At 41.4% G+C, this 13,489-nt stretch overlaps 1 protein-coding gene across 3 annotated transcripts in view; it reads left to right on the top strand.

Moving 5' to 3' along the window:
• The window catches only part of LOC147018433 (caM kinase-like vesicle-associated protein), a 179,226-nt gene that overhangs the window by 147,187 nt on the left and 18,550 nt on the right, over positions 1-13,489 (top strand). For all 3 annotated transcript variants that reach the window (XM_085898067.1, XM_085898068.1, XM_085898069.1), the window contains 2 exons: positions 8,526-8,662; positions 8,940-9,018. In XM_085898067.1, the coding sequence (XP_085754193.1) occupies positions 8,526-8,662; positions 8,940-9,018 (216 nt within the window). The remainder of the gene's footprint in view (positions 1-8,525; positions 8,663-8,939; positions 9,019-13,489) is intronic.

Below are 13,489 nucleotides of genomic sequence, written 5' to 3'. Positions count from 1 at the left end.
GCAGGATAGGTTTCATGCGGTCAAAAAGATGAATACAGTAGGGAAACTCTCAGAAGGGAGCACTGGAAATTTGGAAGGAAGAGGGACTGGGGTGGGGGTTAACGAGGTTAGAAAAGATCATGGTTTTGGATTGGGGATGATCTGAGATGGTGGTGAATAGCTGTCTTGAAGACTTGGAAGGATTGAAGAGAATGAGATTGAATCCTGGCTGTAGGTAGCTTAACGAGAAGGGATTGATGATGGACCATGTGTTCCCTGCAGAAACCTGTGAGGGGCTGGCGGGGTGACAAATCACATGGAAAGAGCAGAGGGTGCAAGACCAGAAAGCAGGTGGTATAAGAATGAGAGCCTACCGACCTGTTTACGATGGCGAACTGATAGACCCTGAGACTCAGCTTCATTGTGGGAGATTCCAATAATCCTGAAGTCCTTCGTTTTCACAGCATCAAGCTGAGCAAGGTGTGAGGTAGGGGGCCAGCTGAAAGGGGAGAGCAATACTCCATCAAGCTGTGGATGAAGGCCTTGGAGGTGGATAGGAGTTTAGGTGTGCCAAGGAAGGACTTTGTTCAATGGAGGATGCTAAGTCGGCGGCTGGCTTTGGGGGCCAACTTTGAAATGTGGTTTGCCCAAGAAAGATTATGGCTGATAGTAAGACCCAGAAGTTTGATGACTGAACTTCCTCAAGAGGATTGTTAATAAAGTAGATTGGAAGGTTTGCCAGATGTTCCTTTCGGAGAAAGATAGTGGGAGTGTGAGATTTGTCAGGATTGAAAGACATATTCCACTTGTTTGACCACTTTGTGATTTTTTTTCAAGGTTTGAAGAGAGGGAAGAGGCTCCACCCTGCCTGTCTGAAGGATGAGGGATGTCACGGCAGAGGGTGGAGTCATCAGCAAATAAGTGGAGAGGATTTTCCAGAGATTCAGAGAAATCATTGATGAAGATCGGGAATAGGACTGGTTCCCAGAACACTGCCTTGGGGTACTCCAGCTTTGACAGGGAGAGGAGATGAAAGGATTCCGTTGAGTATCACATGTAGGCTACATGATTAGAGGAAGTCAGTCGTCCAAGTGTGGAGTTGACCTTAGAGGCCATAGGCAGACAGTTTGGAGAGTCATGCAGGATGCCAGGCTGTCTCAAAAGCTCAATATATGTCCAGAGACAGTCCTGATCTCATGTTGGGTGAGTAGAAGCAGTATGTCCAAGGTGGAGTGATCTCGTCTGAAACCAAATTGGTGATTTGAGATGATGTTATTGTAGAAAAGGAAGGATTTCATATCAACTGGGATGATGGATTGTGTGGCCTTGGTGATGATTGGAAGTTAGCTGATAGGTCTGTCGTTGAGAGGATCAATTGTTGCACATTTTTATTTCATGCAATGATGTTGGCAGATTTCCAAGCTTGTTGGCGGATGGAATGTAAGATGATTTTAGAACACGTGAGCTGATGCCATTTGGTCCAGTTGCAGAGTCAGAGTCAAAGTTTGAAATAACTTTCTCCACATTCTCAGGTGCAAAAGACAAAGTCCAGGAGCAGTTGAAAAGAGCGAGGGGTTGGGAACATAAGATTTGGAAGCAAACAAAGAATTGAGGCATTCAGCCTTCCCGTGAGCAGAGTTGGCTGTGTTGCCATTTGAAGAGGGGGGGGGATGGAAGAGGAGCACACACCAGAGACAGAATTAAGAAGGTGCTCACAGGATTTAGAGGAGGGAGACAAGTTTGAACGTTCATTCTTGTGGTTGGACAGATGTTGTTTTCTGGGTCTCCTGAGAGTGGACACACACTTGTTCCAGACGTTTTTGAATTCACTGAGATGGCCTTCGGTTGGATTAGCCTTCCAGGAAGAGAAGGCAAGTTGTTTCAGAGCAACCACCTCACCACAGGATTCAGTTTACCATGGGTGGGAAGAAAGGCAGGATAATTGGAGATGAGATGGGATGAATCTCTGTATGAGAGAGAGCAGGTTTCTGTGATAGAATTCCCAGGCTGAGTTAACATCAGAAGCAGTAATTATAGAAGACCAGTCCTGAAGAGAGATAGCTGGCTGCTTGCGCTCCCTGCTAATCTGCCTGAGTGAACTGCAAAACTCACTGGTGTTGAGGCATATATCCGAAAATGAACTTGCTCTTACAATATCCCTACTCTTAAAACACTCATTCTCTTACAATAACTACTAACTGATCCTTTTACATTTTAACATTTACATTTGTAGTGCATTCCCTGAATTCTCTCCATATGTGAATGTGCATCATGTAGTATCACTCCAGGTATTATTGTATCAAGGGCAAGCTTTACAAATGGCTCAGTCATTTCTGACTGGGAGAAAGCAATGTATATTGCTCAATGGGGTGAATTCAAATTGGAGACCTGTGAAAAGTGGAGTCCCACAGGGAATGTGATAGGCCCCTTGCTTTTCGTCTTATTTATTAATGATCTCCCCGACACAGTCCAGAGCACCCTGCATATATTTACAGATGATACTAAGATATATGGGGCAGTTGGAAGCTAGAGTCAATGCAACACACTACATGGAGACATAAACCAGGCAGGAAAGTGGTTAAATGAATGTCAGTTGCCCTTTAATGATGATAAGTGCAAAGTACTCCACATTGAAGAAATGAACTTGAAGGCTGATTATAATATGAGTGGGGAAAACCTACAAGTAGTCCATCATGAAAAGGATCTGGGTGCAATAGTTGGTTCTGATCCCAATTTTCACAAGCATATATCAACTGCAGTTCTGAAAGCAAACCAGATTCTTGGAATTATTAAAAAACTAGATTACGCCAACCTTCAACGTCCCGACGTTGCTAGATATGCCTCCACCCACATTATTACATCATTATACATACTTTACGAAGTTTGATTTATATCTCTGAACCCAGATTTAAAACATTAAATAATTCTGGCTGCTAGACCATGCACCCGATCAGGTTGAAATTTAAAACATACATTCCATATGTCTACTCAATCATAACTGTGACATTTCACATCAATTGATTGCCGTAAAATTCGGACCGTAAAATACCGTAAAATTGATTACCGTAAAATACCGTAAAATTGAGTGCATCATTATATAAGCCGCATCCCCTAAATTAAAAAAAAATCTGGAATTTAAACACACACAAGCCGCACTGGTTTATAAGCCGCAAATGTTGCACAAAAATAACCAAGCGCAAAAACGTCCGAAAATTAGCCACAAAAAGTGAGAAACTCTATAGCCACAGAAACTTGTCAGATGCGCGCAAAGCACAAATTCAATCACAAATTCAGTGACAAAGCAACACAAAAATAAAAATACAGCTACACCAAATATACACAATAATACACACAATCAAAAAATACCGGTAGTCACATTTATTGGTCGTCGTCATCATTTCCACTGAAGCCACTGAAAGCTTCGTCTTCAGTGTCGGAGTTGAACAACAGAAGCACAGCTTCTTCTGCTGTAGCTGCATCGCTGTCCCCGGCCTCTTTTTCACTGTCGGATGAATCCAAGTCTTGCTGGCTGGAGCTAGTGGCTTCGCTGTCGTCTACTACATACAAGAGTTCAGCTTTGCGAAAGCTGTTGACGATCGTAGATTGTTTTACTTTTCCCCACACTGTCAAAATCCATTGATGGACCTCTGCGAAGCCTGCTTGTCGCATACGTCCAGTTTTGGTGAAAGATTTTTCGCCACTGATCATCCATGTTTCCCATTCGACACGCAGTGCTACTTTGAAAGCACGATTAACACTGATATCAAGACGTTGAAGATATTTGGTCGTGCCGCCTGGGATTACTGCTGCGATGGAGTTAGTCGATCTGATTGTTTCTTTTAGTAATGTGTGGCCTTCATGTAATGTAAAAACATCAGTAATGTGGGCCTTCATGCTGTCCAAAACCAACATGGCCTTGTTTCGGTGGACGAACCCTCCCTGTCGCTTGCCGTAGCACTCAGTGAGCCACGTCTTCATTAGCGTTTCATTCATCCATCCTTTCTTGTTCACTTTAATAATGATTCCTTTTGGAAACTTCTCTTTTGGCAACGTAATGCGTTTAAATATGACCATTGGTGGAAGTTTTTCTCCGGATGCCGTGCCGCGCAGGACGCAAGTAAAATTGGTTTTCTCGTGACCAGTTGTTTTTAAACAGATGGACGATTCGCCTTTTTTGTTTACAGTCCGATTGAGAGGTAGGTCAAAGGTCAGAGGGACCTCATCCATATTAATTATGTCCTGGGGAGCAATGAAGTTCTCTGCTATTTTCTCCTGCGTGTAGTTCTGAAAGTTTGTGCGATTTTTTTTTCTTCGAAGTCAGGAGGGAGTTGTTGACAGGAGGGAGTTCGTGCTCTGACAGAAAGACGTTTGCGTTTCGTAAATCTGAAACACCATGACTGCCCGCCCTGAAATTCTTCTATTTTCTTTTCTGCAGCGATCGATCTTGCTTTGAGTCAAATCTGAACAGTAGAAACACCCCGACCACACTCTCTTTGTGTTAACCCAGTCTCCAAGTTCGTCTTCCAGTTCCGGCCATCGGCATTTCCTACCTCTGAAAGCCTTTGTTGACTTTTTGCAGCGAGAAAGTTCACCCCTCTGCTTTCTCCAACGTCTGATCATGGATTCATTCACTCCAAGTTCATCGTCAGCAGCTCGGTTTCCCCTTTCAATGGCCAGTTTGATCGCCTTCAATTTGAAAGCTGCATCGTAAGCATTGCGTCGTGTTTTCGGCATGATGGAAGTTGTCTGCGCAAGGGCGATTAACTGAATGTTTCGTGTGTGTAAAGGACGTGTGCAAATTTGGAGGAAAAAACCGTAAACAGTTATCACTAGCACACTTTTACAGTGAGTTTTGAATTCACAAAGAGTCAAAACCAGTTTTGAAACCTAATGTGAATCTAAACATAGACTGGAGACTGACGACAACAACAACTTGATTTGGCCTGAACGCGTCATCGGGAAAACCCGCAACATCGGAAAAATCCATAAACAAGCCGCATCGTTATTTTAGCCGCAGAGGTCGAAGTTGAGGGAAACACTTGCGGCTAATCGTCCGAATTTTACGGTAAGCGATTCAAGAGAAAGATTTTTTAAAAATAATTTTGTTCAAACCAATATGGCTGCCAGACCATGTGACCTATTAATTATTTGTGAACTGACACCCTGGTATCCCCACGGAATGTGGAACGTGTAAGTGAAGTTTCCCCTCTATCTGTCAAGCCGTTCTGCAGAAGAAGATTTTAAAATGTTTATTCTTCAAAAAAATCATAGCTGCCAAACTATGTGACCTATGACATCATAGGTGGAGAACTTTTGGTTCCTCATGGATTGGCGATCATACCTGTAAAGTTTCACCTCAATCTGTTCAGCCATTATGGATAAGAAGATTTTTGAAGGTTTTATGTTGAAAACAATATGGCTGCCAAACCACGTGACCGATGATATCATCAATTTTTTGCCAATTACAATTTAGCCTGAGATGACCCTCAAAAATTTTCATACTGATCGGATAAAGCATTTGACATATGAAATTATGATGTGATAAGGTATGGCATTGTTTAAAAAAAAATCACATTTGTTTTCCATGAAGAGTACCTCACACCTGCCAAGTTTCAATTTTTTCCATGTAGTAGTTTCAGAGGTAAAGAGGTTCAAAGTTTTTCCGTTTTTCCAACGTAGCTGCCACACCACGTGACCTATGGCGTCATAGTTAAAACAAAAACATTTTAAATGAGTAGTTGTATTTATGGTGAAAATTTCGTGAAATTTCTATGGTGAAAACAAAAACCATGCCACCCTGCTTCGATACAACCCTGCTTTGGATAAGAATGATTTCATCCGTCACATGATGTGGCAGTCATGTTGGTTTTCAAGGAATGATTAAACAATTATTTCTCTGAAACCGTTTATCCTATCAATACTAGCCTTTGCAGTACCCTTGCTGCATACATTTGACTTAAAATGATGTCAGCAGCCACATTGGATTCAAGGAAAATGTTGAAAAAATTATATTTCGGAAACCGCTATAGCAATCGAAGCGAATCTTTGCAATTAAGAGTCACTTCCCTTGCTCCATGTAACGTAACATGTTTCATATTGAATGTTTAGCGGTTTTGGAGAAAAAGGTTTTTTAATTTTTGGTTTTCAAATTAACATGGCTACCAAACCACATGACCAATGGTACTTAAAATTTGGACTCTGCACAAGACTTGGTGGAGGATCACGTATGAGAAGTTTTGTTTTGATCGGATAAGGTTTGTTTTTCTATCCAATATGGGTGCCACACCACATAACATATGATGTCATAATTTCCAGACTGTATGCAGGTATATGATTTGATGATGGTTGGTAAATTTTGCTTTAATTGGATAAGCAGTTCCAGAGAAAACATTATTTAATATTTTTCTTCAATCCAGTATGGCCACCGAACCATGTGACTTAACAATTATTCTTTATCATCTTAATATCCCCAAGTCATGGGGAATATGTCTGTGAAGTTTGCCCTCAATCTCTCCAGCCATTCTGGAGAAGATTATTGAAGGTTTGAGGGTAAATCCAAATTGGCTGCCATACCATGTGACCTATTATGTCATAGTTATCAAACTTTATTCAACATAGATAGTGGATAATTTGTGTGCAGTTTCACTTCGATCTGTAAGGTGGTTCTGGAGAAGAAGATTTTTTCCCTTTTTATTTTTTATCTTTTAACAATATGGCTGCCAAATTACATGATGGATGATGTCATAATTTCTAAACCAATGTTAAATATATTCTATACCAATGCCAGAAGTTTAAATAATAAGATGGAACAGCTTGAAGCCAAAGTGAATCACGAGGAGTACGATAGAGTTAGTGAGTGAGACATGGTTTAAGGAGAGTAACTGGAGGACAGGATTCGAAGGCCACAGGGGGTATCGGTGTGATAGGAAGGAGAGAATAGGAGGAAGAGAAGGGGGAGGAGGAGGAGGAGCAGCAGCAGCAGCAGCAGCAATCTGGGTAAAGGACAGCTTGCATCAAGAGAAAGGAGTGACATTATGGAGGGAATTAATGTAGAGGATTCTGTATGGGTGGAGATTAGAGATTGTAAAAACAGTAAGATACTGGTAGGATGCTTTAATAGGGCTCCTGGTGTGAAGGAAGAGGAGGAAGGAGGAATACATGAAGAATTCAAAAGGGCATGTGGTCAGGGAAGAGTATTGATGATGGGGAATTTTAACTTGCCAGGGATCGATTGAGTTCAGGAGCATGGAAAGGGCAGAGCAGATGAGGATTTCCTAGTTTTAGTCCAGGATTGCTTTTTAACCCAGTTTGTAGATAAGCCCATGAGGGGGAGTGCAGTGTTTGACCTCATTTTAAGTATCGATCCGTAGCATGAGCATGAAAATGTTAAAGTTTTTGGTGCAAGTTATTTCCTTTCTCATGTTTTTATCTACCACACTATTTGTTACTGATTACAATATACAATACATATATTGCTTTAAAATTATTTGGATCAGACCACTGCAATGCTTTATAAAAAATATTATTAGACTATTCTTTGAGCGTCAGCGTCAGCGTGAGAGTGAAAATGTTAAAGTTTTTGGTGCAAGTTATTTCCTTTCGAATGTTTTTATCCAACACGCTATTTTTTACTGATTACAATATACAAATACATATGTTGCTTTAAAATTATTTGGATCAGAGTTCACTGCAATGCTTTATAAAAAATATTATTAGACTAGTTTGATATGAGATCGTTCCCCAATGAAACATTTTACACATTTCCTGCCAGGTGCACAAGTCGACATTTTAAGAAACAGTAACACCTGTGGAGAGCGAAGAATCACAGGAAAAACGAGAACGGAACTCGGAAGAGCACATACCTCCGCCAGGCTGGATAGTTTACGTTTTGTATCCCACTGACAGGCCGAATCTGCATCCGGATCTGAATCAAAATCTAATTGCTTTGTTCTGATCACCTACACAACTCCTCCAGCAAGTTGTGTCATAAATTGTCCACAATGTTTTGAAATATTGTGATTTGTATCGTTTTTGGTCCTATCTCTCAATAGTGAAGAATCACTTGAAAAAAATAAAATAAAATTCTCGTATCCAGATCTGGATGTTCACCAAAATCTGATCAATTCGTCCTTGTCACACTCCCAACCTGTCGATAAAATTTTGAAGTCGAGAAAAGTCCGAATCCATCCACAACTTTTTGAGATATCCTGCTCACAGACAGACAAACAGACAGACAGATGTGAAAACATAACCCCTCCTTCCACCTTTGATGACGGAAGTAAAAATAAGAGCTCCTTAAAATACGAGTGATTATTGCTGCTTGTGGGTCTCGTATGTACGTTCATGCCATGGAATATTTTCCAGCATTAAGATAAAATGATACGAAGAGAATATGACAAAATTTCTATGGGTGGAATTGTATTATAGGTCTGGATTGTCATGGATAGTGAATTGATGGGCCGATAAAGTGGGTTCAATAATATAATGTGGATCGCAAAGATCAGCACATATATAAATATATATTTATAGATATATCTGGGTTACAGGTTGTCAGGAAATCCTCCGTTTTATGAGGAGCAAGATGAAGAAGATTATGACAGTCATGACAAGAATCTGTTCCGCAAGATCCTTGCTGGAGATTACGAGTTTGACTCACCTTACTGGGATGACATCTCTGATGCCGGTAACTTATGTTTTGCAACAAATACCTGGAGTTTTAGATGTTACGGCTGCAAATGGCAAACCTTGTGCAGTTGGTTTTTAGAACATTAATGGCCAAAATGTAATACTAAACATTGAAACTCGAGCTTCTGGAATAGTAATCGAAGCAGATTATTTGTCTGCCTGAACGTGCTAAAGAATCACCACTTATTCATTATTTTTTTTTTTACACCAAGTCGTCTTCAAAAGTACCTTTGTTTTGGTTAATACTTGTGAGTATTGTTTTGCTTTATTGACAGCCAAGGAGCTGGTGAGTCAACTAATGGAGGTGGATCAGTGTCAGCGAATCACAGCACAAGAGGCAATCCAGCATGACTGGTGAGTTGACATATCCAGGTAAGGAAATGTTGACTCCATGACTGTAGTTCAGTCATACATTCCATTGGCATTTGATGCAGGGTGAACTCACTAAGATGATAGGTCGGTGATATTCAATGCAGACACCCTGTGCACGTGTTTCATCCTTAGTTTGCAGGGAACCTGGCATGCCTCCCGTCGCTTCGCCGATGGGTTTAATCAAAAGGCAACATGTTGTACTTCACAAACATGTTAGTGGGGAAACTTAGTTAAAAAAAAAGCGTACCTTGGCCTTAGGCCAAAGGTTATCTTGCCAAAAGACCTTGATTTGAGTTTCATTTTTTATGAAAAATCAGTTTTTTTCGTCATGACGTCAGCAAATGACGTCTTAACGACGAAATTTTTATATATCTGAGAAACACTCTTCTAGGGCTTCAATTTGAGGTACTACTCAATATTGTTAGTCAAAGATTTAAAAATGACCTTCATGAAGGTCAACTTCGACCTTAGGCGCTAACCATGAAGGTCAAGGCCGATCGCCACCAAAAACTAATCAGCTGAGCGCCTATCGATATGCTACATATCCACCAAGTTTGGAGATGATCCGATAAAATTTACTCAAAAGCGAAGGGTTTCGTTGATTTTGATGTTTGACATTCTGGTGACCTTGACCTTTGACCTTGACCTTCGAAATTTTGGGCGTCGAAAGCTATTGCGCTCACGAGTATACATGTCAAGTTTGAGAGCCATTGCTTTAGAACTGTGACTTAGAGAGCAAGTTGAAAGTTGAAAATCAATTGTAACAGACAAATATATAAATATATAAACAAAAAAACAAACAAACCGATCGAGTAACATATCTTGCTTTGGCAAGATAAAAACGAAAATATAGCATAACAATTGTGCATTTTGTGAGGAAAGCACCAAATTTGGCACACTAGTAGCCTATCATATTATGAACAGATTTGGATATTGGATCATCTCAAATTCAGCTGCTGATGGCTGTGGCAGCCATTTTCCACTGCCATCAAATTTTTTTGTAGCTTCAAGAAGTATTACTATATTTTCTTTTGTGTGCTCCTCCAGTGTCCTTGTAAATAGTTACTGCTGTCGTAGAATAATATAGACGGCCGGCCAAGACTATCTCCGGGGTCTAAAAATTAGTCCCATAGGCATTTCTTGTTAAAAGTGATTATGCATGTCTGAAAGTAAGATGATAGGGTGAAGCTTCAGAATATGCCCCATACCATCTCGAACTTTGACCTTTGAGGTCAAAGGTCAAGGTCAAATGCCAAATTCCTCATTTTTTGGTTATAGTGAATTTCGTTTCAGCATTGCCACATCTATATGCCTGTGTATGAATTATTCGCCTAGGCTACTGTCCTTTAGTCTCAGCAATAAATTTAGACTAGAGATTAACTTGAAAACATGAAAGGCTGCAATTGTAAAATGGCCATTTTCTCGAATTTCTGAAGATGGACGCATGTAATCTTCTCACGTGAGTTCTCAACTCGTAAGATGAACTCATGTGAGATCAAAACGTTGTATAAGAGAGTTGGCACAAAAGAGAATGTTTGAAATATAATTTGCTCACCCATATAGCTGTAGTTAGTGGTAGTCATTATTGCAGTTGACAGCATCACACCTGCATGCTGGGATACAGTTCTGTCGAGACTTGCTGCACTTACATGCACTCGTTCGACACTTGCTTTTATACGCACAAGTGACTAGTTCAGTAGAAGAAGCTGGAATGGTGGGGAGTCGCATCCACACGATCTCAAGTCCAGAGTCTGTTAGCTTCCAGCCACCCGTCTCTTCTGGAGCTTCAACCGCTATCCAAGGTTTATCAGCCTGGTGCCAGATTTTTGCCTGATGATTTGACCTGATATGATGGATCTCGAATGCGTCGAAAGTTGGTGGTAGCTTTTCGAAATCCCGGAGACCTTTTTCGAACATCTGGGATTTGGCAGAGAGCAGATCGTCAGCGTTGTCCACTCCATACAAATGGCACAGGAACTTTTCAGCCTCGTCAGTGGATCCATCATGCCCAATATTCGCCAGTAGCTCTGGCTGTTCCATGTACACTTTCCAGCAGCTCCGTTTCCCGTATCCGTAGAATGAAGACGTCACATCATATCTGGTAAAGGCATGAAATCCGAGCAGATTGTTCCTGACAGGACGCGATAGCTTTTGTACAATTGGTGCAATTTGGTAGTAGACACGTTTTTTGCCAGTCCCACTTTTCATCCACAGATCAACGTTTGCATCACCGAAGAAATGGATGAGGATTAATAATACGTCTGTATCCTTGCTCTCCACGACCACTCTCTTGTATTTCTCCCTGACAGTATGTGCTACAGGTACGACCATGCGCGTATCGGCCTCTTCATGGTTCGCGGCCAAATCAGTAATTTGGCCACATGTAGTTGACTTCGCCATCTCCGGTTCAGCGAAACCTCCCCCTACAATCAGCTTGCAAGACTGTGGGTAATTCCGATCAGTCGAAATGAGGTACTCGGCGACGAATTTAGCGAGGTCAGCTTTGTTCTGGTCCAGGGCTATGAATTTATCCCATACCTCTGGCAGTGGTACATCTCCTGGATCAATGATTTTTCGGATTGGTCACTTCTTCTGCCCATGCTGTGATGTAGTTGCCGATTTTATTGACCCTGTTCCAATGTACCGATCGAAGACGATGTCAATGCGAGTGAATGACTGGTGAAATAGCTTTACAATCCTCTCGTGATATGTACGACCAAGGTCAGCAAACGTGCGACAATGAGACGGCTTCCCCATCACTTGGATGATGGCGTGACCATCGATGATGAGAGCTGACGGCTCCTGCAGGGATGGAATATTCGCTGGTGTTTCGATATCCACGTCGTTTGTCAGGATATGAAGCATATCAGCCTTGTTTGTCTGATTCATCTGTCTGTTTCTCTTGACTGGCGACGATGGAAGCGACGAAAGTTCGTGCTGAAGAATCCTGGACATATCGACACATCGTCCAGCTCTGGTTGCATTGAACAACCTCTGTATGAGTTTTGTGTCTGCCTTGATGAATTTCTTCTCAGCTGTTGAGGTCAGAGCTGTGCTTTTGTAGAGATGAGCAAAGGATTTGGAATTGATCCTCGACAGCGTATCGAAGAGACCCGTCTCTCGAGTTACCAGCCTCTCATCCACAAAACTTTGTAACCTTCGAAGACCTTGCTCATAGGCTGGCAACAGGGAAGTTTGTATTCCCATCGTGGCGAGATCATTTGTTGTCAAAGATACAAGTGTAGGTTCCTGCGATTCCTCCACCAGGTCTGGTGATTGTGCCGGTGGGAGTGTATCCGCTGCTTGGAAAATACGGAATCGCTCAAACTGGTCCATCAGATTTTGAACATTGCCTTCATCATGCCTTAGACATCCAGGCATAGCCTCCTTTCTCGTAGATATCACCTCCTCTACGATCTCGTCATCGATCAGTTTTAGGAGCCGTTTGGTATCTAGGGCAATTTCGGAGTGCTCACACCACGTCAAGCAGAATCGATCCCTTGCAGTATCATTCCTGGTGATTACGATTATGCCATTCAATATCTTACATATGCGGTTGATCCATTCTGTAGCTTGATCGACTGGCACAGAGCTGAACGGACGTTTGCTGCGTTGTACCACAAAGTTCCCGGCGAGAAATGCACTGTATACATCAGGCGCTGTATTCTCCAACATTTTCATGTCGGAGAGATACACGGTCCCCATCTCGCATAATTTGTGTGGTCATACGCACATAGCCACGGAGCACCATGGGCGTGGCCACAGCGTGCGCGAGGGACGCTTCTATTCCGTGATTTTTTTGAGAAAATCGATTTGGTTGCGCTTGGTATGGGGCAAATTCTCAACAACAGAGATATTTTCTACCTTTTGGCACCCCATACCAGTTTTTAACATGAAATGCCTGCGATATGTCACGATAGGTTAGGTTGGCCAGCCGTCTAATAAATGTTACCGTTGAAACCTCTCCATTAAAGCTCGAGGTCCCACTTCTTCTTCCTCAATCCCAGGAACACGAGATTTTAAAACAGGCAGGTTTGTGATGAAAGGAATGAATTTTTTTTTTCAAGGAAATCGATTATTACATTTCCAATGGAACCATTTTCATTATCGTATGATGACAGAAACTCTTCATAATAAAGCATTATGGACAGAGAAACTGGGCTCCTTTTATATAGAGACGAGCATTGAATCAGTCACTTCGCTGGCAGTGGCTGAACACCATAACTTGGACATGTTACAGGACAGTAAGTAATACAGTTGATTGACAGTCAGTATTTAAAATATATATATATATATATATATATATATATATATATATATATATATATATATATATATATATATATTCCAGAAAGGTTTTGTTTACCATAAACAACCCACTGTTAATTTTAATAATACGCACTTTTTCGCCAAAAAAAAATCCTTACTCTAATTCACGGACCGATGTGTGTGT

Source organism: Eptatretus burgeri, chromosome 10 (genome assembly GCF_056783735.1).
Source record: "Eptatretus burgeri isolate ZD-2024b chromosome 10, Ebu_testis_v1, whole genome shotgun sequence".
In the NCBI taxonomy this organism is placed as follows: domain Eukaryota; kingdom Metazoa; phylum Chordata; class Myxini; order Myxiniformes; family Myxinidae; genus Eptatretus; species Eptatretus burgeri.
The sequence above is the reverse complement of the archived record's forward strand: the minus strand, read 5'-3'. Positions and strand labels throughout refer to the sequence as shown.